This window comes from Barbus barbus (genome assembly GCF_936440315.1).
Source record: "Barbus barbus genome assembly, chromosome: 8".
NCBI classification, from domain to species: Eukaryota; Metazoa; Chordata; class Actinopteri; order Cypriniformes; family Cyprinidae; genus Barbus; species Barbus barbus.
In genome coordinates, this window is record NC_136736.1 from 9,630,457 (window position 1) to 9,656,621 (window position 26,165).

The 26,165-nt window shown below is 37.8% G+C and overlaps 1 protein-coding gene across 2 annotated transcripts in view; it reads left to right on the forward strand.

Moving 5' to 3' along the window:
* Positions 1 to 25,378, forward strand: part of LOC306873453 (regulator of G-protein signaling 12-like) — a 48,254-nt gene extending 22,876 nt beyond the window's left edge. The window contains exons 4-17 of one of the 2 annotated variants that reach the window (XM_079422760.1): positions 9,975 to 9,996; positions 14,500 to 14,669; positions 15,065 to 15,157; positions 15,409 to 15,552; positions 18,764 to 18,943; positions 19,638 to 19,788; positions 20,006 to 20,100; positions 20,589 to 20,783; positions 21,024 to 21,097; positions 21,292 to 21,418; positions 21,794 to 21,890; positions 22,507 to 22,574; positions 23,214 to 23,310; positions 23,607 to 25,378. In XM_079422760.1, coding sequence (XP_079278886.1) covers positions 9,975 to 9,996; positions 14,500 to 14,669; positions 15,065 to 15,157; positions 15,409 to 15,552; positions 18,764 to 18,943; positions 19,638 to 19,788; positions 20,006 to 20,100; positions 20,589 to 20,783; positions 21,024 to 21,097; positions 21,292 to 21,418; positions 21,794 to 21,890; positions 22,507 to 22,574; positions 23,214 to 23,310; positions 23,607 to 24,184 — 2,091 coding nt within the window. In that variant the 3' untranslated portion in view covers positions 24,185 to 25,378. The remainder of the gene's footprint in view (positions 1 to 9,974; positions 9,997 to 14,499; positions 14,670 to 15,064; positions 15,158 to 15,408; positions 15,553 to 18,763; positions 18,944 to 19,637; positions 19,789 to 20,005; positions 20,101 to 20,588; positions 20,784 to 21,023; positions 21,098 to 21,291; positions 21,419 to 21,793; positions 21,891 to 22,506; positions 22,575 to 23,213; positions 23,311 to 23,606) is intronic. The other variant, XM_079422761.1, reaches the window with a different exon arrangement.
* Positions 25,379 to 26,165: the final 787 nt, after the last annotated feature.

Genomic DNA, 26,165 nt, shown 5'->3' on the forward strand with positions numbered 1-26,165 from the left:
TGTCGTGCACCCACAAACGTCGTTGTGAATCGACATTTTCTTTCCTGTTAACTTCAAAAGACAACGCAAGAGCCAACTTTTTACTCTTTCTTGACATTTCTGCAGTACACAGCGCTAGGCTACTGTTACAGCTGTTGCTATGACAACAAAAGACGCTCTCAGCTGCTATTTGTAACAGACGCTGCCAGCTTTGTTTTTCATTAAAAAAACGCTCGTCAACTTTTTCTATTCAAAAAAGACGCCAAGTGTGAACACGGCCTTATACTGTCTTTTTACACGTTGTGTTGCTTAGCGCCATGTAAACATTACCATGTCTGCATTTGTGATCGGAGAAAGAAAAAAACAACAAGCACTGCTCTACACTGCTCAAAACTCGCATTTGAATAGTCAGTAGCAGAAAAGTACTTACAGGCTGTGAGTCAGAAGCACCAGACTGTCCTTGCAAAGTTGGAATTGCCCCACTTTATAGAAACCTTTGTGCAAGCCAGCATTGTAGGCTACTCTTCCAGGTTTTGTACCGGCAGCAATAGCGTTCTTAAATAATTTATTATAATTATTATTATTATTTTTTTTTTTATTTTATTTTTTTTTTTTCTTGTTGGATATTGTGTGTTGTGTGGCTGTTGCATGTTTACTGATGTTTACTGCTATCTACATAAAGAATTGCCTTTTTAAGGACAATAAAGTTAAAGTTAAGTTAAGGTTCAGGAAATAGTCCTCCGTAAAATGCGCTGCACACACTCTAATATTTGGGTTGAACTGTTCTGGAACAGTGTTGTAAATACAATTTAACCACTGATTTCTAGTTATGTCCTTTTTTGGAAGCCCAAACAAAGTACTTTCGCTTTCACAATGAAATACAGCGTCTCCATGATATGGCGCTGGCGGCTGCAACAATACTACAGCGAGAATAATAGTTACGGTCACACACAGTGCCGTGTTAAGCCTTTGCTAACGCAGCTTTGGGGGCCCAGCAAATACAATTAAATATCACTCACCATTAAAAGGACTTCTTCCTGCTCTTCTTATAATGCGCTAGACGTTATAGACATTTTAAAATGTATAATTTTGTTTCTCTATTTAACAACATTAACTTACAATAGAGAAAGACATCTTCCCTCATGGTATTTGTATTTGTATTAATTAAGCACCGATAAACATAACAGCAGTTGACCATAGTGCTGTACAAATAAAATAAAAACCAGTAAAAAAGAATAACCTCCGTAAACTCAAAAGATAATTTAACAAAGTTTAAAAAGCCAAGGTAAGAAAATAAGATTTCAATTTAGTTTTAAATTCACAGACAGAATTTTAAGCTTTTAAGCTAAGGTTATTCCATAGCCTTGGTCCAACTATTGCAAATAGTAAAAGGTAGCCTAGATAGTATGTTTTCTAGCTGGTTGTTGTGCTTACGATCAATAATCACGTCTTTGCATTCAACCAAACTGATTTGTAGAACTGTGAAGCGGGAGCGATAGGCGGCAGAGGATTCCGCTTGGTCTTAAAGCCTTCCTTGAGTGGCTACGATCGCAATTCTAATAATGATTTGTAAAAAGAAAAATGTATTTGTTATTTGTATGGTCTAGGTGGTCATACGGTGTATGCCTGCAAATACAGGACAAACTGATGCCTTAAATATGGGACTATTATAGGTTGGCAACCATGTATAAATCTATGGGTTGTGATGGGTGATTAAAAAAAGAAAGAAAAGAACAGAAAATTAGCCCACACAAAAATGCTAAAAATAAAACTCCCAAACCTCCCTTAAAGATCTTTGACCACCAGCCAAAAGGCATAATTTTAATGGACCCCTAATATATTTGTTCTCTAAAATATGTCTGCCAAGTATTTTTAAAATCAGTTTTTTTCATCCATCTACTCAGGAAATTGCGACGCTCATATTTTTGAATCGAGCTCATAAGGTTTGTATCAAACACTGCCTTTGTACCTCCAGCTCTGGGATATTTGTATTGCTTTCTCTCTCTGTACTGATATGACCTGCTCCAGAACCTGCCTTTCATTAACGTCCACTCTCACGGCATGGTCATTCACCTTACGTCATTCTCCGACTGCCTCACTTTCCTCCAAAAACACGCCTTTCAGCAGGACGATCCAGAGGCCTGTCCATCCTCTTGGATTTTTACAGCACCAAGAAACTCAGTGGAGCTTTACTGCTGAGTTCCCCGGCTGTGTTTTTAGACGTTGGGAAATTAAGACAGAAGCTTATTTGAAGTGGCAGTGCAGGGCTGCGCCGGTGGAGGCCCAGAGTGAGTGCTTTCTTTTGTCTTGAATGGAGGATTTATTTGAGTTGTGGCAGAGCCAGGGGTGGTGAAGCGGTTGAGTAAGCATTTCTTGATTCCTCTAAGTGAGAGGCGCTAGTCGGTGTTGAAAAAGATCACCAAGACAAAAGTCTGACAGCTGTTTTTATAGTTACTACACAGGTCAAGGAACAGGAGAATGCCGTGGTTTTCTTCTCCATCTGAATTTCTCACTCGCAACCCAGGCGCTTTCTGCAGAGAGTCGAGATTGCTGTAGTAACAGCACAGAATCAGAAGGGAACTTCCACGTCAGTAAGACTGAGTGTCTGTCTTGCGCTCGGAGAGCGTGTCAGCTCTTGCTGTGGAGGAATGAAGTGAGTGCAGTCTAGGCGTAAGAGTGGGATGGATTCGCCAGTCAAAGCACTGGGTCTCTACATGTTAGGAGCTGCGCCGTATGAATGGACACACATACGAAAAAGACCATGAGTCTCAAAAAGAGACTGTCGTTTAAAAGGGTCTGCTACTTTCATACGGTGAGTTGGATCTATGAGTGATAAAGTTTTTCTCTTTTCCATGTTTCTCTTTTTCTCTCTACTGTCTTTTATGTGTCTAGACTGTGTGTTGTCTCTCCATGAGTCGTTGTAAGATGTCTCCATTCAATAGTTCTGTAAACATCCTCCTGCTGTCTGAAAGGAGGGAGAGACTGTACACACCTGGACTACTAGCACTGTTTGTTCCACTAAAACTATGTCTTCTTGACAAACGTGTGTGCTGATTGATTAGACATGGGTACTTTGTCAGATAGAACCGCTTCTCTGTCTGTCCTAAAGAGTTTGTGCTGTAAGTTAGCTTGAGCATTTGTTAAGCCAAAGCAAATAGGCGAGAATTGGATATGAATTCATACCGCTTCACAGTTTGAAGACATACAACTTGCTCTTTCTGTGCTAGGGAATTTAGCACTCAATGCGAGGGACTATTCATTTCAGATTCAAATATAAACACTGGGATCTGTTTGTCCGTTAGCTGTTAGTCCCACAGTTTCCTGCTTCTTCTCAAACCACAGTGTGTTAGGTTTGGAAAAAACTTGTCTGTTACTTTTCAAACACCTAACTGGATTGTGTGTCTGTGGGAGGGAGAGCGGTCATCAAATATGTTTTTTGACCAACATTACAGAGAACGGACATCCCTCATTTCCCTTCATCTTTCTTCTGTTTCTGTGAGCACTACTTATTTTTTACTTTATCCCTTTTTTATCCTATTCAGTCACTTTTTTTCCAGTTATATTTCTGCCCTCTCTTTTATTTTATAATTTGGACTGTGCATTTGAGATAAAAGCACTTTTAGAATTTATACCTGTGATGCAAAGCTGAATTTTTACATCATTACTCCAGTCTTGAGTGTCGCATGATCTTTCATAAATCATTCTAAAATGCTGATTTGGTGCTCAAGAAAATATTTATATTATTATCATCATCAAAATAGTTGTGCTGCGTAATATTTTTTGTGGCAAACGTAATGTATTTTTCTGTATTATCGGGTGAATAAAAAGTAAAAAATAACAGCTTTTATGTTAATATTTAAATATTAATAAACCCCAAACTTTTGAACAGTAGTGTAAATGTTCCAGGTAATAGAACTGTTGCATGAGTTGTACAAAGTGTTCAACTGTAATTTAAATCACATTACGCAAATACTGTAAAATCTATTATGATTACTGTTCCATGTTGACCTTAATATTCAGCTTGTAATATTCTACAATTATCCCATACTTATTTAAAGGGATAGTTCTCCCAAAAATGAAAATACCCCATAATTTACTCACCCTCAAGTCATCCTAGGTGTAAATGACTTTCTTTATAATGGCAGTGAATGGGGGTTGAGATTTTTAAGCCCAAAAAAGTGTATCCATCCATCATAAAAGTATGGAGGACATAGACAAAGCGTAAATTGTATTGAGAATATGCTAGTCTCGTGAAAACCAAGTTTCGTTTCAATATTGATATTATTCTTACACAAACTCATCGATTTGATTTAGGAGGCCTTTATTAACCCTGGAGCCATGTGGAGTACTTTTTATGATGGATTTGTGCACTTTTTTGGGCTTCAAAATCTCGTCCACCATTCACTGACATTATAAACCTTGGAAAAACCAGGACATTTTTGTAATCTACGATTGTATTCATCTGAAAGAAGAAAGTTAAATACACCTAGGATGGCTTGAGGGTGAGTAAGTCATGGGGTAATTTTCATTTTTGGGTGAACTATCCCTTTAATACAGGCCTGTTTTTTGAGCTTATACGTATATAAACATCTTGGCTTTGTGAGTGTGTGCTAGCTGTGCTTTCACACTTTGTCATGAAGTCGTCCCTGTGTCAGATAGTGCACAGCATTGGAATATTTCACCCTTGCAAACATAGCACAGAGGTGTTGTTTGTGTGATGTCCATAGCATTGTGTAAACAAACGCACTTGGACAAAAAACAATGGATGTTCTGTATGTGTGTATTTAGTTCTGTGCCCTGTTTTTAAAGGAGTAGTTCAGCCAAAAATGATTTGATAATGTTTTCTGCTGCAGCTCAGCAGTAACATGAGGAATGTGCCTCAAACAGCACAAAACTCATACATCCACACATCTGGTTGTATGTATGTGAGATCACAGGCCATCCAGCTGCAAGTATATGTAAACCCTGAGATATGTATGGATCTCTCCACAGTCTGTGCTCTGTTAGAGAATGCACAGCAGAGGGGAATGGAAGGAAAACACATTAAGTCACACCAGGGTCATCAGACTGGGAGAGATGCTGAGATGAAAGCAAGATGTGATGAAAGTTGCGTGTTCCTGATGCCTTGATAACGTATCTAAAAATAAATAAATAAATAAATCTTTTAGTTTCTTAAATATACTATCCTTAGCTGTGTTGTTAGTCTGTGGTGTGCATAGCTCATTGCAGTGTTTTTTTGTTTTGTTTTTGCCTCAGGACCCAGATTTGCATTGGACATCTGCATCACTTTTTTTTTTTCTCACATAACGTGGGCTGAATAAGAAAATTGAATTGATTTGAATATTGAATTTGAACTGAATAAGAAAATTGAATAAGCAAATGACGAGTATGTAAACTGTTCTTCGTGTCAGACTTTTTAAATATATTATTTGTCTGGTTTTTAGTTTATTTTGTCTTGTTTTGTTTTGTTTCAACATTTTGGATGGTAGCTAAATGTTGCAAGTTTGAGCCTTACAAAGGCCACACTGAAAGGTATTCGCTATTTTTGACCAAAGTAATATTACAGTGACTAAAGACTTGTTTTTAAAGGGGTCATATGATGCTTTTTTAAAGATCATTATTTGGTGTATTTGGTGTAACAGAATATGTTGACATGCTTTAATATTCAAAAAACAAATACTGTACATTATTGTAGGTCCTCTATGCCCCGCCTCTCTCAAACGCTTCGTTTTCTACAAAGTCCCTCCTTCCGACAAGCGCAGTCTGCTCTGATTGGCCAACTGGCACAGTGCATTGTGATTGGCCGAACACCACAAGCACGAGACGGAAATGTAACGTCCCTTTCCATAATCGCAAGCTTCAGCTTTCAAAATAAATGTAAAGACAGTTAATAATGTCCTTAGTTTTACCATCAGTTCAAGCCAGAGAGGGGAACAAAGTCGCGTGACAGACACAGACAGACAAGTCGCGGTTGTGTGACCGTGTCTCCCTCTCTTACACACACACACACACACACACGACGAGCAAAACTAATAACAAAACATACAGTCGCTGATTCAGAAGTGGCAGATTGTCATTGCAAAGTCAGAATGACCTCCTCTCCTAGGTTCACGAAACGGTCATCCATAAAATGCGTTGCTGTTCCGTTGTAAGTAATCTGATTATTCCTAAATGCATCTACTTTCGGAAGGCCAAATAAAGTGCTTTTGCTTTAGTCTAGAAACACACAGTGTCTCTATGACATGACTGCCTGCATCAACACTACTGCGGTTACTGAAACCACGCCTTCTTTCTTTACATGAACATTTGAGCGGCATTAAGCAAATATTTCCACATCGTGACATAGACATGTGGGGGTGTGTTTGAATGAGCCGTTTAAGGGAGCATCTTAATTTTGATAAAGAATATCTCTTTGGTTTTGAGACTTTAGTCTTTGCAACTTCAGGGATCTTATCTATGCACAATCAGCTTGTAACACTCCAAAGAGAAAGGAAAACTTAAAATCGCATCATATGACCCCTTTAACTAAACCACTATTAACAGAATCATCATATTTGATGTCTGAAAGACTGCTTTGCAGAGTGCGCACTTGAAGTGTTGCCATTTTCATTTATTATAAGCGACTTGTGCAGGTCTTAATATTTTGGTATGTGGTTTATTTCCAAGATAAAGCGTTTGGATTTAAGTTTAAATTTAAGTGGGCTTGTTCTTGTTTGCTTGTTGTTTTTTAGATCTGGCAACACTGATGAGTCAAGACATACTTCGCTCCCTGTGATTTCTTGACCCATATATGTAAAAGAGAGACACTGAACTCTGAAACACTTTTAAATACTTCATTAACACCTAGTTGTTCAGGTTGTTTCCATAAATGCAGCATACATTTTTGTAAATGCATTTGTCACCACATGAATGTGTTGGGAAATAATTCAGTTGTAGATTGGTTGTCATTCTAGCCTCAGGTTCTTTTTGACTTTCTGAATGTAGTTGCGTTCTATGCTGATGTCATGATAAAGTCACAGAAAAAACTACATCAGCTCCAGGTGATAAACACATTTTAATCTTACAAAAACAGATTTTTGTTTCAGATCAACCTCATCAATAGTACACAAAGAGTGCCATCGATCCTGTTACCTATAAAGCAGCTTCTGTGTGCCACAGTCTTCTATGTTACATTAAGACGACAGAAAGAGATTCGGGGTAGAAAGAGTCAGGAATGTGAGGGTTGGAATCTGGGGGCTTGGAAAAGGCCACTTATATTTCAATATGTGGTTACAAGCAGCTCCACTGCCAAAAAATGCAGGGAACCCACTGGAATGAGAAGAGGAAGGAGGGAAACAGAAGGGGTTAGAAGGGGCAAGACGATGAGAGAGGAGTATGTCTAAGCGCTTTGCTTTCTCTGTGAGTCATATAATGACTTCAAGATATTTCATTCAGAAGGGTTTTGAAGAATGATCAATATCTTGGACGTTCAGCATCGCTTTGACTCCATCTGCACTCATAGTCTTCCAAGTGCTAGACTTATAGCCTACTTTTTGGTTTCATATGGTGTTTCTAGATAATGAATGTGTACATAGTCTTAACAGGTTAGAATAGAAGTAGCTCTTTCCCAAAGTTGCCTTTTCTGTAGTTGCTGTGGCTTTCTAATCTGATATTTTTCAAAAATTAAATGTTTCAATTCAGTGTGAAACTGACTGTTTGATTTATTCTTTATTCTTCTTCTTTCTCATTTCATTCAAGGTCACACTAAATTTGTCAGTGGTGTTTCTCCTATTTAGAGATAATGGGAACCAGACGCATCACTGACTGTAACATCACTGACAAATTTTCAAGTTGAAGGAAGGTATAACAAAATCAGAAATACCACCATTGGTCCTAGTTATAATACTTTTTTAATTAGGAGGAAAAAAATATCACGTATAAATTAACTGTTTGGTTAGTGGCTTTGTGTTATTTAAATTTGCATAAAAATTGGGTTTCACTTTTTTTACTTTTACTTTTAAAATTTGACTCATGCAAATGTAATGGCTCATGTAGTCCTTGTCAACATGCTAAAAATAACAACCATTAACAGGCTCGCTTAGTTTTACAAGGAATTTAAATAACTGAACGAGGTATAAAGGACTTTAATGTGAGAGATGGATCATGGATTGATATAAATGTAAAATAAGGTTATATGATAAACCGTATAGTGTGAAGCTATACAAACTTTTAACACAATTGTGTTTATATAGTAAAGTTATCTACTACCCTTCAGCAAGCCTCAGCAGTCAATGATTTACACCTCACAGTCATCAGTGATTGGTAATATAGTTGATGTAGGATAGTGTAGAGTGTGTCCCTGATGTTACTGGACCAATATAATGAAGTTATAGGCTGATATCATCTCAAACATGTTGACCAAGGACAGAGTCAGAGCCAAATTATTATTATACTGTGTGCTCCACATTCTCTGGGAACTTTTTCAGTTTTCCAAATGCAGTATTGAATAAAATCAGGGTCAGTTAGGGCTTAAATACAAGGTCATGTTGGGAAAGAACTTGCTGTAGTTCCAGTATGTTTGTTTGTATAGATTGTTCAATGGAACCTCCATCCGTCTTTCTGGTTATCCATGCTGGTACCAGCTGCCAGCCAAACATGTGGTTATTTTTATTTATTTCCCCCATGACTGTTTCTGGATTGTGAATGATCAGACTCCTCCTTTAACTGTCTTTTTAATTGCTTGTAATAACCATTTCTAGGCCTGTATTGAATCAAAATTCTTGTTGCAAGAATAGAGCATTTCATTTGATATACATAAGGTCATTTTTGTGAACAAAAACAATTTCTGATTTTAATATTGTTAATTCCCAGCCAATTGGGTTTTATTTGTCAAGGCCCAGTGTTTTAAATCAATATTGTTTGAATAAATGTTACATTTCAGTCAGTTTTATGTTTATGTCAGTTTTATGTTTTCAGCTATCGATAACTGTGTAGAATTCTTAGCCTTATTTACCTAAATTCATCATTATTCTCCAGATTTTCTTTCACCATTTTCATAGAAAATGTGCAAAAACATTCACTGATTCATTGTAATGATTTTTATTATTATTTTTAAATGGATTCCATCTAAGAGAGTTCAATACATGGGGTACAATATATTTTTTCTATATTAATAACAAATAATTTATTTAAATATATATATATATATATATATATATATACACTAGCATACAAAAGTTTGAGGTTGTTTTTGAAGAGGTTCTCTGATTTTTAAAATAGAAATCTTTTGAAACATTCTAAATGTCTTTACTGTCCCTTTTGATTAATTAGAAAGCGTCCTTTCTGAATAAAAATGTGAATTTCTTGACCCAAACCTTTTGGACGATGATGTATACTAAAAAGAAGTTATATTTGTTCTCAGTCTTTTCTGTGTAAAAGTGCTATTTGTAGAAAAACTACGCTATGTAAGCTCACACCCTGGGAATTTCATCACTTACTGACCTTTGAGCCCACATTTAAAGGAAACCACTCATTTGGCACCCATCCCATACAAACACTTTACACATCCACTCACCTGAATACCACTGTTATGACTGTAGCGTGCATCATTTGACCCTGCAATAAATGGATCGTCACTATCAAGACTATCTTTTTTTCATTATGTACAATCTCTATGACTCAATATTTGTCATTTGGGATAAAAAGGTTTCAGTCTCTTTCTTAATCCCTTACTAAACCACTGAATGACATGCTCAGGCAAATAAAAAATTGGGCGGGACTAATGTGTCACAGTGGGCGGGGTCAGTAATATCAAGATTGCTGGAATGTACCTGATGCATCTCATTGTCTGTGAGTGAGTGAGGAGGTCTGTGTGTGAAAGACTGTACCAGTAAAACAGGAAGAGCTGGTGTGTGTGTATCATGCCACCAGAGTACCCTGCTATGCTGCAGACTTCAGTGTGCGTTTGTGTTGGTGAAGAGAGTCACTCACACATGTCTTTCTGTGTTCTCTTACAGTCTGCGGCTGTCTCCGATGGTGGTGAGTAATTAATCAATGTTTCGATATTAAAACCTCAAATCAAATCTGAACCTTTTGTTCAAATGTCTGTTTTTTCCTTTGTCGTATTTCTGTTCCACTCAGATGTTTTTTCTATCACAGTTTCATTCTTTTTTACTTCTATTGTACTCCATGCGGATCTAATTACTTCTACATTCCTTGTATATACATTACTTTCACCTTTTTGTGTTCTTTTCCTATTCTTCTCCATTTTCACTCAAGTGTCATTTCTGATATCTTGTATCAGCCTCAGTGTTGTTTTCTGTCCTGGGTTTTTAATGTTAATGTAGTTTATATATGTAGATCTGAAATGGATAGAGCTCTACCTAATTTAAGGAGAAAGCAAACACCATTTTGGCTGTCTTTTATTTGCCTGATCTCTTGATAAGATCGGCTTTTTGTTCCCTCTATCCATCCCTCCAAATTCAGCTCTTACACAGCAGTTTTTGCTCTATAGGTGCTTGTTGGAAGAATATAGACTAGCATTTTAAAGTCTCCAGCTCATTTTGTGAGAGTAAACATTGCGATTTGGTTCTTTTTGAGGTCAGTTTCAACATTATTTGTGATCACTTTTTATACAAAACTATTGACAAGGAACAGCACCAGTGATTGTACAGAAAGTAATATGTTGTCTGATTCATCAGGTCAGAGTGAGTTACTGTTTTGACCTAAATCTCTCTATTTCAAATCCAACTGCACTAGGAGTGGACAAGCCCTAACTACCCCCTCTCTCCCCCTCAATGCCTCAATTAACATGTGTGAATGTGCCAGGGTTTCTGTGAATGTTTGCTTAATGTTGTCAGTCAGAGCCATAGATCTTTCAGCCTTATGCATAACAAAAGGCATGAAGGGACAAATGTATGCATGCAAAACTGTGAGGAACCTATGCTTAAACTTTATTTCGATAGTCCACTTTGGACATTCTGCTATCTATAAGTAACTTTGCAACTACATATCAACTAACTATCATTCATTTGCAGCTACATGTCAACTAACTCTCATTAGAGTATTAGTAGACTATTAGGTTTGGGTTAGTAGAATCATTTGACGTATTCGCACACTTATAGTCAGTAAAATGTCTGTTGAGGGACCATCAAAATTAAGTATACGCAGATACTTCCACTAAACCTCTAGTGACTGGTGCTTGACATGTAGATGCTTGTTGTTAGTAGGATGTTTAAGGTGGACTATTGAAATAAAGTGTTACCAACTTATTCAGCGGGCTGTTTCTTTTACGATCCTGTAGTATTGTTTTTAATGTGTGTGTTTGCGAATGGGCACACAATAGTTTGTGGTCTCATTAAGTTGCCCTTCAAACACAACGACCATGAGAGGATCTGAATTGAGATCAGCCCAGCTGGATCAGTGTTCAGATGCCGGGGCCAGTTTTATCCCCTAGAAACTGTTCCAGGATCAATTAACGGCATGGCAGGATGTCGTAAATCTGCCTGTGAAAGCAGAGAGAGTGAGTTAAGGACCACTTGTAACATCAGTAACACCCATAGATCAAAGTGCAAATCTCCGCAACCTTTTATTTTCTTCATTATTCTGCTGGATTTAGACTTGAGCTGTGTTCTTGTAGACGCCTTGGCGTGAGTTTTACAGTCTGGACCTCTCCTTGTGTAAGACTAGTTCGTTTGGCAGGCTTTCCTGTAGCTCAAATAGTAGAGCATGGCGCTAGCAACGCCAAGGTCATGGGTTCGATTCCCAGGGAAAGCAAGAGCTGATAAAATGTAAAAACTGTAACTTGAATGCAATGTAAGTCACTTTGGATAAAAGCGTCTGCTAAATGCATAAATGTAAATGTTTACAGGACATCTGTGTCTAGGGATCAGTGCATAATGCTTATTTTTTATGCCCAGAGCTGTACATTTATTCGAAATGAAAATCATAAATACAATGACTTTAATGCACCTCCTCTATGATGAACTTGTTTTTCATTTCTGAATTGAAATTCATTTAAATATTTTTTTTGGGGAGCATTAAGTAAAAAATGTCAGGGTGATATCAAAATGAATTAAATATGAAATTCTTGAAAAGAAAACCTTAGTTATGGCAAATATTAAGTAAAAATTAAGCAAATATCAAGTCATCTTAATATTAGATAAAAAACCCGCATTACTGCATACATTAATAGTTAAAAAAAAAAAAAAAGTCTGTCTGATCAAAATCATATGGTGTGGCCAACGATCATGCAGGAAATTAAATCAGAGGACCTATTCAGACCCTCATGACTATGTGTCAAGGTCAGTAAGTCTCTTAAATTATCGTATAATTTGACCTTTTTATCACAAGACAAGGGTACGCCATGTTGTGAAAAGTAATGTGGTGTGACTCCCCCAAAAATATATTCTATTTTTAATATTATTATTAATTTTATAATTAATAAAAAGGAAACAAGTAGATAGAATAGAAAAAGAATAGCGAGCGTGGTAACACTTTATTTTATGGTCTCTTAACTAGTTGCTTATTAGCATGTATATAACTAGAATATTAGCCATTTATTAGTTGTAGGGTTAGGGTTAGAGTTAGGTTACATATTAGGGTTAGGGTTTGGGCTCATATAGGGCACATATTAATGCCGTATTCCACATGGCCTTATTCTACATCCCTAATCCTACCAAATACCTAAACTTAACAACAAACTTACTAACTATTAATAAGCAGCAAATTAGGAATTTATTAAGGGAAAAGTCGTAGTTAATAGTGAATAAGTGTTCCCTATTCTAAAGTGTTACCGAGAACGCTAGTGTTAGAGGCTCAATCTTTATAAATAAATAAAAAGAAAACATGTCAAAAGAATAGAAAAAGAAAGGAGAACTAGTGTTACAGGGTCATTTGTGTTAAGTAAAAAAGAAAAACAAGTAGTTAGAATAGAAATAGAATAGAGAGTGCAAGTGTTAGAGGGTCTCTCTCTCTCTCTCTCTCTCTCTCTCTCTCTCTCTCTCTCTCTCTCTCTCTCTCTCTCTCTCTCTCTCTCTCTCTCTCTCTCTCTCTCTATATATATATATATATATATATATATATATATATATATATATATATATATATATATATATATATATATATATATATATATATATATACACTTTTTTTTTTTAATAATTAGGATGTATGCATTTTCATCATGTTTACTCTTATTTTGTCATATTACCCGTATTGCAACAGGACCAGTGTGCTTTTATGCAGCGCAGTCAAAATTAAATTATCCCATCTGTTTGTGTGTGCAGTTTGTCTTGGGTTATGGTGCTTCTGGGTGTCTGTGCTGGTCCAGCATTAATATTGCAGGTTCTTGTTACCTCTACCGGCTAAGTTTCCCTCCCCTCTCTACTTTCAATAATTTATCATCTACCCGTTCAGAGCTTTGTGCACGGGCCACTCTATCTGTTTACCTCTATACATGCATGTAGTCCCATCGATGTCTATGTGTTTTTAGTTAGTTTGTAGTTGCTTATGATGATTGCAGCCAGCATGTACGTTAGCTCTATAGATAGTTTGATGGCTGTTCACTCTCTGCTCCGTGGCAGTGTGTGTTTGTAATGTGGGGTGATGGATGTCAAAGCCTGGCGTCCAATTGGCATGAAATACCTGGTGAAGTGGCATCACACAGGCTCGTACCAGCTTTACCCAGGTAAGAGCTTGTGCTGATAGTGACCCACAGTCTGCCGAGGTTCTTTCAGAGGTGCTTTCTGAGTGCTGCTTTTTAGTGTACGTTTTATATTCAGCTATGCTAAAACTGTTTATGGCTTGCATAGCCTTTTAGGGTTTCGAGAATTTCTTTAAGGAACACACACACATTTGTTATGTTGATTTTGCCTTACAACAGTGCATTGTAACATGGAGTATAGTGATATGAACCTGTTTTAGTTACTTTTTTGTCCTTTATGCAGCTTCACAGCTCCTGTTTACTATGAACAGTTATATTTTTCAAATAATCTTGTGTTCCACAGATAAAATAACAGCATATGAATTTGGAACAACATGTGGGCGAGTAAATAATGACTATTTTAATTTTTGGGTGAACTGTGCCTTTAAAGAAGGATTTGCTTTGTAACTTTAATTGATAGTATTTGATTACAAGAACTCACTAACCAATCAGAATCACCCAGAAACTAAACAGAGAGCATCTAACAGCCGCTGCCGCAGCAGCAAAAGAAGTATCAGAAAGTTTAAGAAATCAGGTTAAAGACTGATAACGGCATTTTAATAAGTAGCGAAACATCTTGAATTTGCCAATGAATTTGAGTATCTTCTGTTGCTTTAGCTTTGTCGTTTTTGTTGTTTATTTTCAAATGCGGGTCTGTTTCTAAGAGTATGGTTTTAATTTAGAACACCTTCCTCATTCAGGCATCAGAATGACATAATTCAGATCCCATTGGGCATTTCGTGATTTGTTACTATAAATGTCTACTTTAACAAAAATAATTGTGACACCCTGCTTGGTGTGAATAATCGTAACCTTGTTATCTCATTGTGTGTGTTTAGAGCTGAACAGTGTGGACCTGAAAGGCTGCGGCAGTGATAACAGTCTGAACAGCAATGCCAGCCTCCCTAGCGTGCAATGCCATAGACGCCACACTGAACGGCGCGTTGCATCATGGGCCGTCTGCTTCGAGCGGCTGCTACAGGATCCCGTCGGTGTCCGATATTTCTCGGTACGTTGGATCAGTCCAAGTCATCCTTTTGCACAGCAGCCGCACTGTTACAGAATCCTTGATGGATATTGGCTGAGAGTACAAGTCAAGCTTTATGCACTTTAATTTACAATGTGAAGAAGTTCTTTTCAGAACTTGCATAAGTTGTGAAGGCTTTCTCAGCAAGGTTGCATGAGGAGCTCAATGAATTCTAGGTCTCAAACAAAACCACCAAGAAGTGTTTGGAAAGGATTTTGCTATCTGTAAAGCAAAGAATGCCTAGAGAATTTAGTTCAGCCAGTGAGCGAGTAGTTTAATTTTCTAGTTGAAAGGTGAAAAATAACACATGTGTAAAGGAATTATCAATAGAATAATCAATAATGTTTAATTTATTTATTTTTCTCTTCATCCTGCAGGAGTTTCTGAAGAAGGAGTTCAGTGAGGAGAATATTTTATTTTGGCAAGCATGTGAATATTTCAGTCATGTTCCTGAAACAGACAAGAAACAGGTATAAAGTCCACATATTTACCCGTTGTATTTTTAAAGTTTAATTTATTAATTAATTAATATATTAATTTATTTATTTTTCTTGGGCACTTGATCACAAAACATACGCCGTGAATTTTTGTAGGCTGTTTATTAGATCTTTTTTTGTCCATAGCAGTCCATTTAGTGTAGTAAATACACCCTTTGCATGGACAGGATGAAATAAACGTTTTTCCGTTTGATTGTGACCTTGTCTTAACTTTTGGCCCCCAGCTGTCTCAGAGGGCCAGAGAGATCTACAACAGCTTCCTGTCGAGTAAAGCCACCACACCCGTCAACATTGATAGTCAGGCTCAGCTGGCTGACGACATCCTCAACGCTCCAAGGCCAGACATGTTTAAAGAGCAACAGCTACAGGTAAGACAGGAAGTGGGGCTGCTGCACTGTATTACTGAATAAAAAAGCTTTAGCACAGAATTAACAGAGCCTAAAAATTTCCAAATGCACCTCAGGCTGCGTCGGTGTCAGGCCCATCCTAGAGATTTTTAAATGTTGGAAAGTTTCTTTACATGCCTTAACATGTCTTTTTATGTGGTTCTACTTTCCTAGACCAATTAAAATAAAATAATCAAATGGTTTCAGTTATTGAATTTTTATGACAACATACAATATTAAAAACTGATCTGTGTTCTCCCAAACAATTGCTGTTTTTAAAATGACTGTGTATCCTCCACTGCAATAAGGCGTTACCATCACAACACCATCTTTGAGGGCTGTAGGCAAGACTTGAAATAATAAAGTATTTTGAATTCAGCTCTGTGAGGTCATAAGATCATGAATGTAGTGTCCTGTAGACTCCAACCCCATGATAACCATGGGGAAACCTGCGGGCAACCTTTGTGCATGTAGCAGCAGGGAATGTGCTCTTATAAAGTGTCTTTTAAGGCGGAGAATCACGTTGCCGCATTTAGAGGCTCCTGTCTGGCTGTCACCTCTTTATCCAGGATCTCTGTAAATCACAAACTCGCATAAACATTATGTTGGCTACATTTTACAATGACAGATACTGTAGCTGTTCAGTGGTGTAATGAAAATCTGTCCTTTTTTCCCTAACCCCATCTTTCTGGATTTCTATCATTTAAAAACTTAATTTGGTGCCATAAAAACGGTGCAGATTACAGGTTACATTATGTTCAGAAAGATGTTTTAATATTTTTTAAATAAGTCTCTTATGATGAACTAGGCTGCATTTCTTTGATCAATAATACAGTAAATTCTATTTTAATATATTGTAAAATGTAATTTATTCCTGTGATGGCAAAGTTTAATTTTCAGTAGCCATTACTCCAGTCACATGATCCTTCAGAAATCATTCTTATATTGCTGATTCAGTTCTTAAGTAACATTTATTATTATTATTAATGTTGAAAACAGAAGTCAAGTCACCTTAATTTATATAGCGCTTTTAACAATACAGATTGTGTCAAAGCACTTAACAGTATCAAATTGGAGGATAGAGTGTCAGTAATGTATAATAATAAGATTAAACATTAAATGTTCAGTTAAAGGCATTTCATTATTGAATTCAGAGATGTCATCGTCTACCTCAGTTTAGTTTAAATAGTATCTGTGAAATCAAATTGACGATAATCGCTAGAAATTAAGTGTCCCCAACTGAGCAAGCCAGAGGCAACAGCGGCAAGGAACCAAAACTCCGTCTGTGACAGAATGGAGAGAAAAAAAACCTTGGGAGAATCCAGGCTCAGTTGGGGGGCCAGTTCTCCTCTGGTCAGGATATTATTGTTTACTTATTGTTTTAAATACAATTTTAAATGTATAAATGTATTATGTTTCTATTTTTATATTGTTGCAATTTCTAACAATAATAGTATTATGTAGTTTGGTATTTTATTATATTTTTAGTTATTTGTTTTATTTTAAGTTTTATTGTATTTTAAGTTGAGGTCTTCACTGGGGATATGTCCCCGGGGCTCATCCAGGTGTCCGGCCTCTGCCGACGATCAGGGCCACATACATCATCTCCCGGCGCCAATCCACCATCTGATCCGGACACGGACTGAGAAACAGAATAGAAACAAACAAATATTAGCATAGATGCCATTCTTCTTATGATGTAACGAGTACATCATGTGTTATGGGGAGTGTCTCCGGTTCCGGTTGATCTAATTAATGCAGCCTAACAATCCTTTAACGGATTTGAATAATAGAAGTATATTAGTGTGTTATGTGTAATCCAGGTTAAAGAAATGTGTCTTTAATCTAGATTTAAACTGACAGAGTGTGTCTGCCTCCCGAAAAGTATTAGGTAGATTATTATTAGGTATTATCAAATGGCCAGAGGTTTGAGAACGCAGCAGACGTGGAGGACTATAATGTGATAAGAGCTCGCTCAAGTACTGAGGAGCTAAGCCATTCAGGGCTTTATAAATTAACAAGATTTTAAAATCTATATGATGTTTGATAGGGAGCCAATGCAGTGTTGACAGAACCGGGCTAATATGGTCGTACTTCCTCGTTCTGGTAAGGACTCTAGCTGCTGCATTTTGGACCAGCTGTAATTTGTTGATCAAGCGTGCAGAACAACCACCCAATAAAGCATTACAATAGTCTAACCTTGAGGTCATAAACGCATGAATTAGTATTTCTGCATTTGACGTTGAGAGCATAGGTCGCAATTTAGATATGTTTTTGAGATGGAAAAACGCAGTTTCACAGATGCTAGAAACATGGCTTTCAAATGAAAGATTGTTATCAAACAGCACACCTAGGTTCCTAACTGATGAAGAATAATTGACAGAGCAGCCGTCAAGTGTTAGATAGTGTTCTAGGTTATTACATGTGGGGTTTTTAGGTCTGATAATTTTTTCAGAATTTAGCAGTAAGAAGTTACTTGTCATCCAGTTTTTTATATCGACTATGCATTCCGTTAGTTTCTCAATTTGGTGTGTTTCACTTGGCTGCGAATAAATATAGAGCTGAGTATCATCAGCATAACAATGAAAGCTAACACCATGTCTCCTGATAATATCTCCCAAGGGTAACATGTAAAGCGTGAAAAGTAACAGCCCTAGTACTGAGCCTTGAGGTACTCCATACTGAACGTGTGATCGATATGATACCTCTTCATTCACTGCTACGAACTGATGGCATTTTTGAACCATGCTGAACCATGAAAACAGAAGTTAGTTGAGAACCTTTTTAATGAATGGGAAGTTTAACTAAAATAAATATTTTGTAACGATGTATATGATTTTACTGTCACTTTAGATGACTCAATACACCCTTCCTGAATAAAAGTATTTGTTTCTTTCAAAAAAAAAGAAAAAAAGACTGACCTCCTTTCAACTTGAACGGAAGTGTATGTTATCCCAGCTGATAAGACCCACATTGGTGGTTATCAGCATATGTTGTTGTTAAGGATGCTGGTCCCAGCGTGAAATGCTGGTGCCCCCAGCGGTTTTGTTTAAGCTGCTTTACCAGCAAGACAAAAAAAGCTATGTTAGTTAAAAAACATAAAAATATGGCTGCGCTGGACCGGTATCAAGATTTATGCCAGTCTTGTAAGCAGCTGGTTTAATAGAGACACTCTTCTTTATTCCCTCCATAGATCTTTAACCTGATGAAGTTTGACAGTTACACACGCTTCCTAAAGTCCTACCTGTATCAAGAATGTATGCTTGCAGAGGTGGAGGGACGTCCTCTTCCAGACCCCTACCAGGTCCCCAGTAGCCCGACGTCCAAACATAGCACAAGCTCTGACCGCTCCAACCTCTCTACACCTAAAAAGGTAACACACACAATTGTGTTTACTTTATGTCCTACGCCCTTCATTAGAAAAATGACGGTCTATTTGCAGCTGACACATTGACTTCCTTTGAAATGTAATCACAAAATCAAATGATCTGTGAAGCACTTCAAAGGACGATATCCCCAATTATCTCTCAGTGAAAGGTTTACTAACACCTTCAGTACTTTATATACATTCATTTGTGATTATGTATGAGCATTTATGAATTATGAATTGATGACCTGTCCAGCATTGCAGAATGTAATAATGTTTGTAGATGGTATTTATTAAATTTATTTGGATGTTGTACCAAAGATTTCAAATCATTTGGCTAAAATGTCTCACTTTTACTGTCCTTTAAAGGTATTTGGGACCTGGGAATAGTTTCACACTCAAAAGTATTTAAATGCAATTATCTTGTTGCTTTTGAGGTGTGAGGTTGAGGTATTGTCAGCATTCTATTCTTGTTTACATAGTCAAGTCTTAGCATAGTTATCACACAATCTCAGTTAACATCCCACCGTGCCTTCCAGTCAGATCTAATTAAACGCAGTAAATTCCTGACCAGCTATGCGTCTCATTTTTACTCTGCATATCAATGGCTCCACAAGAGAGTTTTTTATTGTCTCTGCCTTGGATCTTTGTGTAATTCCTTTGTTTTAGAGTATGGAAAATAATCTAAGATTTTTTGAAGGTCCAGGATGACAAGAAGAGTAAATCGGGAAGATCACTGAATGAAGACAGCAGAGATGAACGTGGCGATAAAAAGAAAAGCATTTTCTTCTCCTGGTCCAGAAACAGAAGTTTTGGAAAAGGATCAAAGAAGAAGGAACTCGGAGACTACAGTGAGTGGGGAACATCAGTGCTGATTCTGTACTGATACTGACCTTATTTTGTTTACATTGATTGTGCACTTATAATGCTCATGAACTCTTTTCATACTTTTCATGTCTGCATTTTTGTTTCTGTGCTTCTCAAATCCTTGAATATTTCCTCCAGTTTCTCCAATTCCCTGCATTTTCCAATTTTTCAGTTACAAATGGTGTTTGTCTTTCACCACAGGCTTTACAGGTAGTAATGGACGGAGAGAATCACAGGGCTCTTTGTCGTCTGGTGCAAGTTTGGAACTTGCCACATCTGGTTCTGGAAAAAACGAGGTGGGTCAAAACCATCTGACTCAAGCCTGATGTCGATCTGTCTAGGATTATTAGGATTTTGTCTTACCAAATATTATGTATCGTATTGGTCACACTTTATTTTAAGGTTTAATTCTCACTATTAACAAACCATTAACTATGACTTTTGCCTCAATAAACTCCTAGTTTGCTGCTTATTAATAGTTAGTAAGGTAGTTGTTAAGTTTAGATATTGGATAGGATTAGGGATGTAGAATATGTTCATGCAGAAAATGTGCTTTATACCTACTAATAAACAGCCAATATGTTATTGATAGGCATGCTAATAAGTAATTACTTAATAGTGAGAATTGGTCCATATACTAAAGTGTTACATGATGTTATATAATGTAGTTATTATTTTTTTATCTAAGAAATTTATCTCCAATTTAACATAACTCAATTACATTTCTTTGTGGTTATTTAATTTATTTGCATTGTTCATTATTTTATAATTATCTGTCTTATAGGGTGAGACGTCGCGGAACTCCATGGCATTGTCTGAGCGTGCCGTGCGTCACTGTAACATTAACCTTCCAGATGGCTCATGCTGCTCAGTACCCATCAGGCCTGGCGTCTCCATCAGAGAGGTCCTCTTAGGCTTGTGTGAGAAGCTCGGCATTAATCTGGCCGCTGTGGATTTGTTCCTAGTAGGAGGAGAAAAGGTAACATGCCTATCATAGTGCAGTTCAGATACTGTACACTATAATAATAACCAGCAATAAAGGTACCTTCACTTTTGCTTTTAATTTAGTCTTGTCCACCTTGAAAGGATACAAAGTGGTTTCAGTGTGTGTGTATTTGTGCTGAGTGCTGCATTTACGTGTGTTGTGTGTGGATCTGTATCATTTGATACTGCACTGCTGTAATGGACTATAATAGCATGTACTGTCCTTGTGTAAAAGCCTTTAGTGTTGGACCAGGACTGCATGACACTGTGCTCCAGAGATCTTCGGCTGGAGAAACGTACGCTATTCCGGTACACACCAGTTTATCTGTTTTTATCACTGTCTATCCATACATTCATCTATCATTTTTGTCAGTCTTTATGTATTCATCTTTTTCTTTTAACTTTTTTAAACCTAACTGAAGTCATTCATTATCAAAGTAATCAGGATTCAGTTTTGTAAAGCTTATTTAACTTCTCTCTCTTTCTTCATCTCTCCCTTATAGACTGGATCTGGTGCCCATAAACCGTTCTGTTGGGCTAAAAGCAAAACCCACTAAGCCAGTTACAGAAGTGCTGAGGCCAGTGGTGGCCAAATATGGCCTGAACTTAGGAGACCTGGTGGCCAGGATAGTGAGTCAAGCATGCATAGTTTTTTTTTTAAAAAGAGAGAGGATTTGCGTATGGATAATGTAGTATCTAATATCTTGGATCATCTAGTTCATTATATATATTGGCATGTATCTTAGAATATGTTTTATTCACATTATTGTATTTAAGAATTCTCACTAAAAATATGATGATGTGTTTGTGGGTTATGAACCATGTTGGGTTATCAGGTTTCACATAAAGTATGTTTCCATCATCTTGCCTGTTTAGCTGGTTTGATTTTGTTGCACATTGCTATATAGAGATAGAGGAATATGGGCTATTGTACCATAAAATATATGCATTTTGTGATTTTTATGAAATGGTTATTAATTAGATATGTTGTTTTTTTGTGGGTAGAGTGGAGAGAAAGAGCCGCTGGATCTTGGGCTTCCTATATCTAATCTAGATGGACTAAGGGTGGTTCTGGAAGCAGGAGACCACGTTCCAGGAAAAGGCAAGTTGCACACACACACACATACAGGACAGACAGCATTGACATCATCCAATCTGATTCTTTGATTTCACCCACCGTGCCAAGAAGGCCAAGAGCAGTGTTTTAGGCACTTAAATGCACGTTAACTGCAAATACAGTACAAGCATTTATGGTAAACTAAAACATGCATTAACACTTAAATCTTGTATTTGTATATATGTAATTACACATTTGTAATGATGAAGGTGCAATTGTGTACATTTACAATGTTTTGTTTTTAAATGTAATATCGAATCACACACTATAGTAAAAATTAAAATGAAGTTCAAATGAAGAAAAGGAAATGAAGTGACGTGTGGCCAAGTATGGTTTTCCATACTTGGAATTTGTGCTCTGCATTTAACCCATCCAAGTGCACACACACAGCAGTGAGAAGTGAACAAACACACACACACACACACACCGTGAACACACACCTGGAGCAGACTGTGTCTTACAGCTTTAGTATGTTAGCTTACACATCAAAGGTACACTTTGTATTCTGAAAGTAAAATGGGTTATGAATGCCTTGACTTTTACATAGTTACTCACTCTTAAACTTGAACAGAATGAGTTAACTCTCTCCCTCTCTAAACAGACAAACAAAAGCTGGTCTCATCCAAAAGTCACGGTCCACCTCTGTCTACACGAAGCCAGTCTACCACAGTAAGACCTCGATCTCAAAGATTGTACATTTTCATCTCCTTCTCTCTTCTTTCTTTGTGTTTTTTGGCCTGTGTGTGGGGTGTCTGTGCATGGCTGGCTCTCCTATTCTTTTCTCCGGTCTGAAGGCTGTGTGTATCTGTGCATTTCTGGGCCTGTGGATGATCTAATCCTACTTCTCGGATCACAGCAACCCCAACTCTTTACCACTTCCTTTCCATCAACAAACCACAACATTGTGAGGGGATAGCAGACTCTGTCCGCCAAGAGTTCCTTGGGTTCAAGGGTTCATCCCTTGTACAGATTCTCTCGTCTTTATAGCTACTGATAGCTGTGTGATATGTTGAGAGAAATTGTGGAAAAACAAGAAAGTGAAGCGTGGATGTTCATTGATGTTGGGTGTTGTGGTGGCATGCTGTGCTGGTGGTGGTTTTTCTGCAGTGACATGCTGTGCTAAATGGAGATTGACTGCACAAGTAGAATGACTATGTACACTAGTTTTAGTGATAGTGACTAGAGGCCCACCCATTGCCCCATGAGGCCCCTGTAGTTTTAGCCCTGCGCCCCAGAGAAAGTCGTGTAGAAGAGGTGCTTCTCATCCACGCACCCTTAATGTGCCCCATTCTCATTGTCGCTACCCAGGGGGAGGACAAAGCGGCAGGGAACGCTTCGGCTGTGAAAACCAGGGCCCAAGTGGAAAAGCGCAAACAGAAAAAACTTAATATAGATGAAGCTGAAGGTAAAAAAAAAGCAAAAACAATTCCCTTTCACTTTCTTGAATAATCTCTCCTTCTTTCTTTCTTTCTCCTAGTTAAGCGCTAGTTGTTCTTGGCTATATCTTATGCTAACAGTCTCTGTAGCAACACTGGCTGACGTAGCTAATGCTAACACAAGCACACTTTGAACTGGCAGCCGCAGTTATCTGTTAATCTGTTGCTGATGTCTTGCGAGAATGTTTTCTATCCAACTTATCAAATGTGCTTTTTACATTCCAACAAATAAAACGGTTTAAAATTGTGCCTGTTGTTCAACCAGAATTCTTCGAGCTCATATCCAAAGCACAGAGCAACAGAGCTGACGACCAGCGGGGTTTGCTGAACAAATCCGACCTCGTCCTACCTGACTTCCTGCGCCTCGACACGGAAGCAGACGGCAACAACCTCAGCTCCACTCCTGTCTCCCACAAGACCCGGCCCCGATCCAAGGAGAACGGCTCTGCGCTCAGTGCCAGCCACCAATCGCAGAGCTTAGATTCAGCACTGGAAGGCACAGCGCCTAGACGTGCCCTGATGCCTCCCAATAGCGCGCTCAGAAACACAGCAGGCCGAAATCCACCACCGTTTAGTTCCTTACTATCCCCAATCCCACACTCGCAAAAAGGGGGCTCGTCCGGGATCACAGACTGGAGGAGCGACGGAGGGGTGCAGGCACTGGAGGAAGAGGAGAGCGGCACGGACCTGACATATGTCGCTGAAGGCGACATCACAAGCCCTAACAGCTCTCTCCTTCACCAGTCCCCCATGCCTCTCCCTCCCTCCCCAGACCGACTGCACCTCCTGAGGGAGGACACTTACCAGGACAGCTGGGCTCGATCAGGTACCTCTCCTGTGTGAACAAACTACGCTCGCATGAGTTATCCTCATCTCTCTCTGGTCCCTCCTGAAAATCTGTGTGTGATTTCAGAGTGCTGTGGATTTGCTGTGTTCCTCATCGTAAGCCCTGTGCCAAACCCTGGCAAAACCACCTCCTTCCCATGTACATTTTGACACCCTTTAAGCACTTTAATGAAGAATCGAAAAAGAGACTTCTACCTACAATGCATTTGGCAGTTCCCCTGAAAGTATTTTATAATGACTAGCCACACACAATTTTGACAATCATTAACCTTTTGTTTTCCACTGAGAGAAACAATAGAGTTATTGTAGCCAGTCAGACTGATTTGAGGTTAGTAGTGAACTGAAGTGATCTTGCTCGTGTTCTGCATATCTCTGTCCTCTGGCTGATCACATGATGGCCTTAACAGGAGCCGCAAATGACTGAACTAAACATGTGATAATTCTTTGACACTAAATATAAACTACATTGCAAACGTGGAGTGTTTGAGGTGACAAGCACCCTAGTTTATGCATGAATATATTTGTCTGTTCAAAAAGTTGTTCAAATGATGTGAATACACAAATGGATTAAAACAGAAACAAGCACAATCCGTTTTAGTATGACAGAGGCCTCGCCTTACCTCTCCTTGGTTACAAGTAACGTGCCTTCCATGAGCCTGTCCATGAAACCTAAATATTGACAAAGAGTCTTCAGTAACTCCTCATGACCTCACATTTCAATATTACAATCTTAAATTGAGACCTCAGAGCTTAATTTCTTTTCTTTTAATTTTTCCATTTCTTACGAAAATACAATTCAACAATGTGTAGCTACACAGATCACTTCCTGTTTATCACCATGGCATCACTTCCATGTTTTTTAAGCTACTGTATCATATGTTACATATGTAATTGTGTAATATAATCCTAAAAAAAGGATTAATTTATCCCTTACGAATCTTCTTAAATGATAAAATACTAAATGTGTACATAGTTTCTGTTACAGCTGTGTGATTTAATGCTATGTTGAGTTGCCAACATTGTTGAATTGTTCTCCATTCAATTCCTTCTGACACTGAAATCATTTTCAGTTTTCTGTAGCAGTCTTTTTTGTAGACGACCAATATCTCTACTTGGATTGATATCTCTGCAAACCTGTAAATAGTTAAATAAATGTTTGGGGTGAAAGATCTTTCTCCCTTACTCTCATTGTTTGTGTTTTCTACTATTTCTTAGGCCTGAAACATACTCTAAGTACGTAAACACACAGACTTCCAACTACGCAAGTTTGAGTTCATTGATTGTTGTACTGTCATATGCAGCACAAGTGTATATTGCATTCTTAAGGTCATTGCACACTGAGTCCAAAATTTTTGTATGCATTTTTTTCGTATTCATAAAAATTCATCTTTTTGACCTTGCACACTGAGTCTGATGCATATGAATTAATCCGTTGTGAAAAAAATCGCTAAACAGTAGCCTACTAAATTGAGTCTTAAAACATTGAGGATTATTTTGTTGTCCTTTCACTTCTTAAAAAAAGAAAAAGAAAGGAAATATTGGGTCCATCCAATCCTGAGATATAGAGAGGACGGAGAGTTCCCCCTCCTTATTAAGGAGCAGCAGGATTATCACGGGTGATTCAAAGTTTACTTTAGGATGTCAGTGGCTCAGTTTGATGTTTTGCTAGCGATACTAGAGTCACACATTAAAAAGAAGACCACTAATTTCTGTGAACTCAGTGTGCAAGGATTTATATACAGTGCTTTGTGCTGCGAGACAAAGTGGATGAATTTAACAATCGCCATTCTGGATTTTGGCGTTCGCTTGTACAGTGTTGCCAACTGCTTTCAATTGAAAGTAGCTAAAACTGGTAGCGAAATGTCACTAGATGACATCATAATGCCAAATTCACTGATCTATATAAAGATGAATAGAGATCAGTGGGCAAGATAAAAACTTAGATAAGGTTTGTCCAAGAAGTTGCTATATTTGTCCC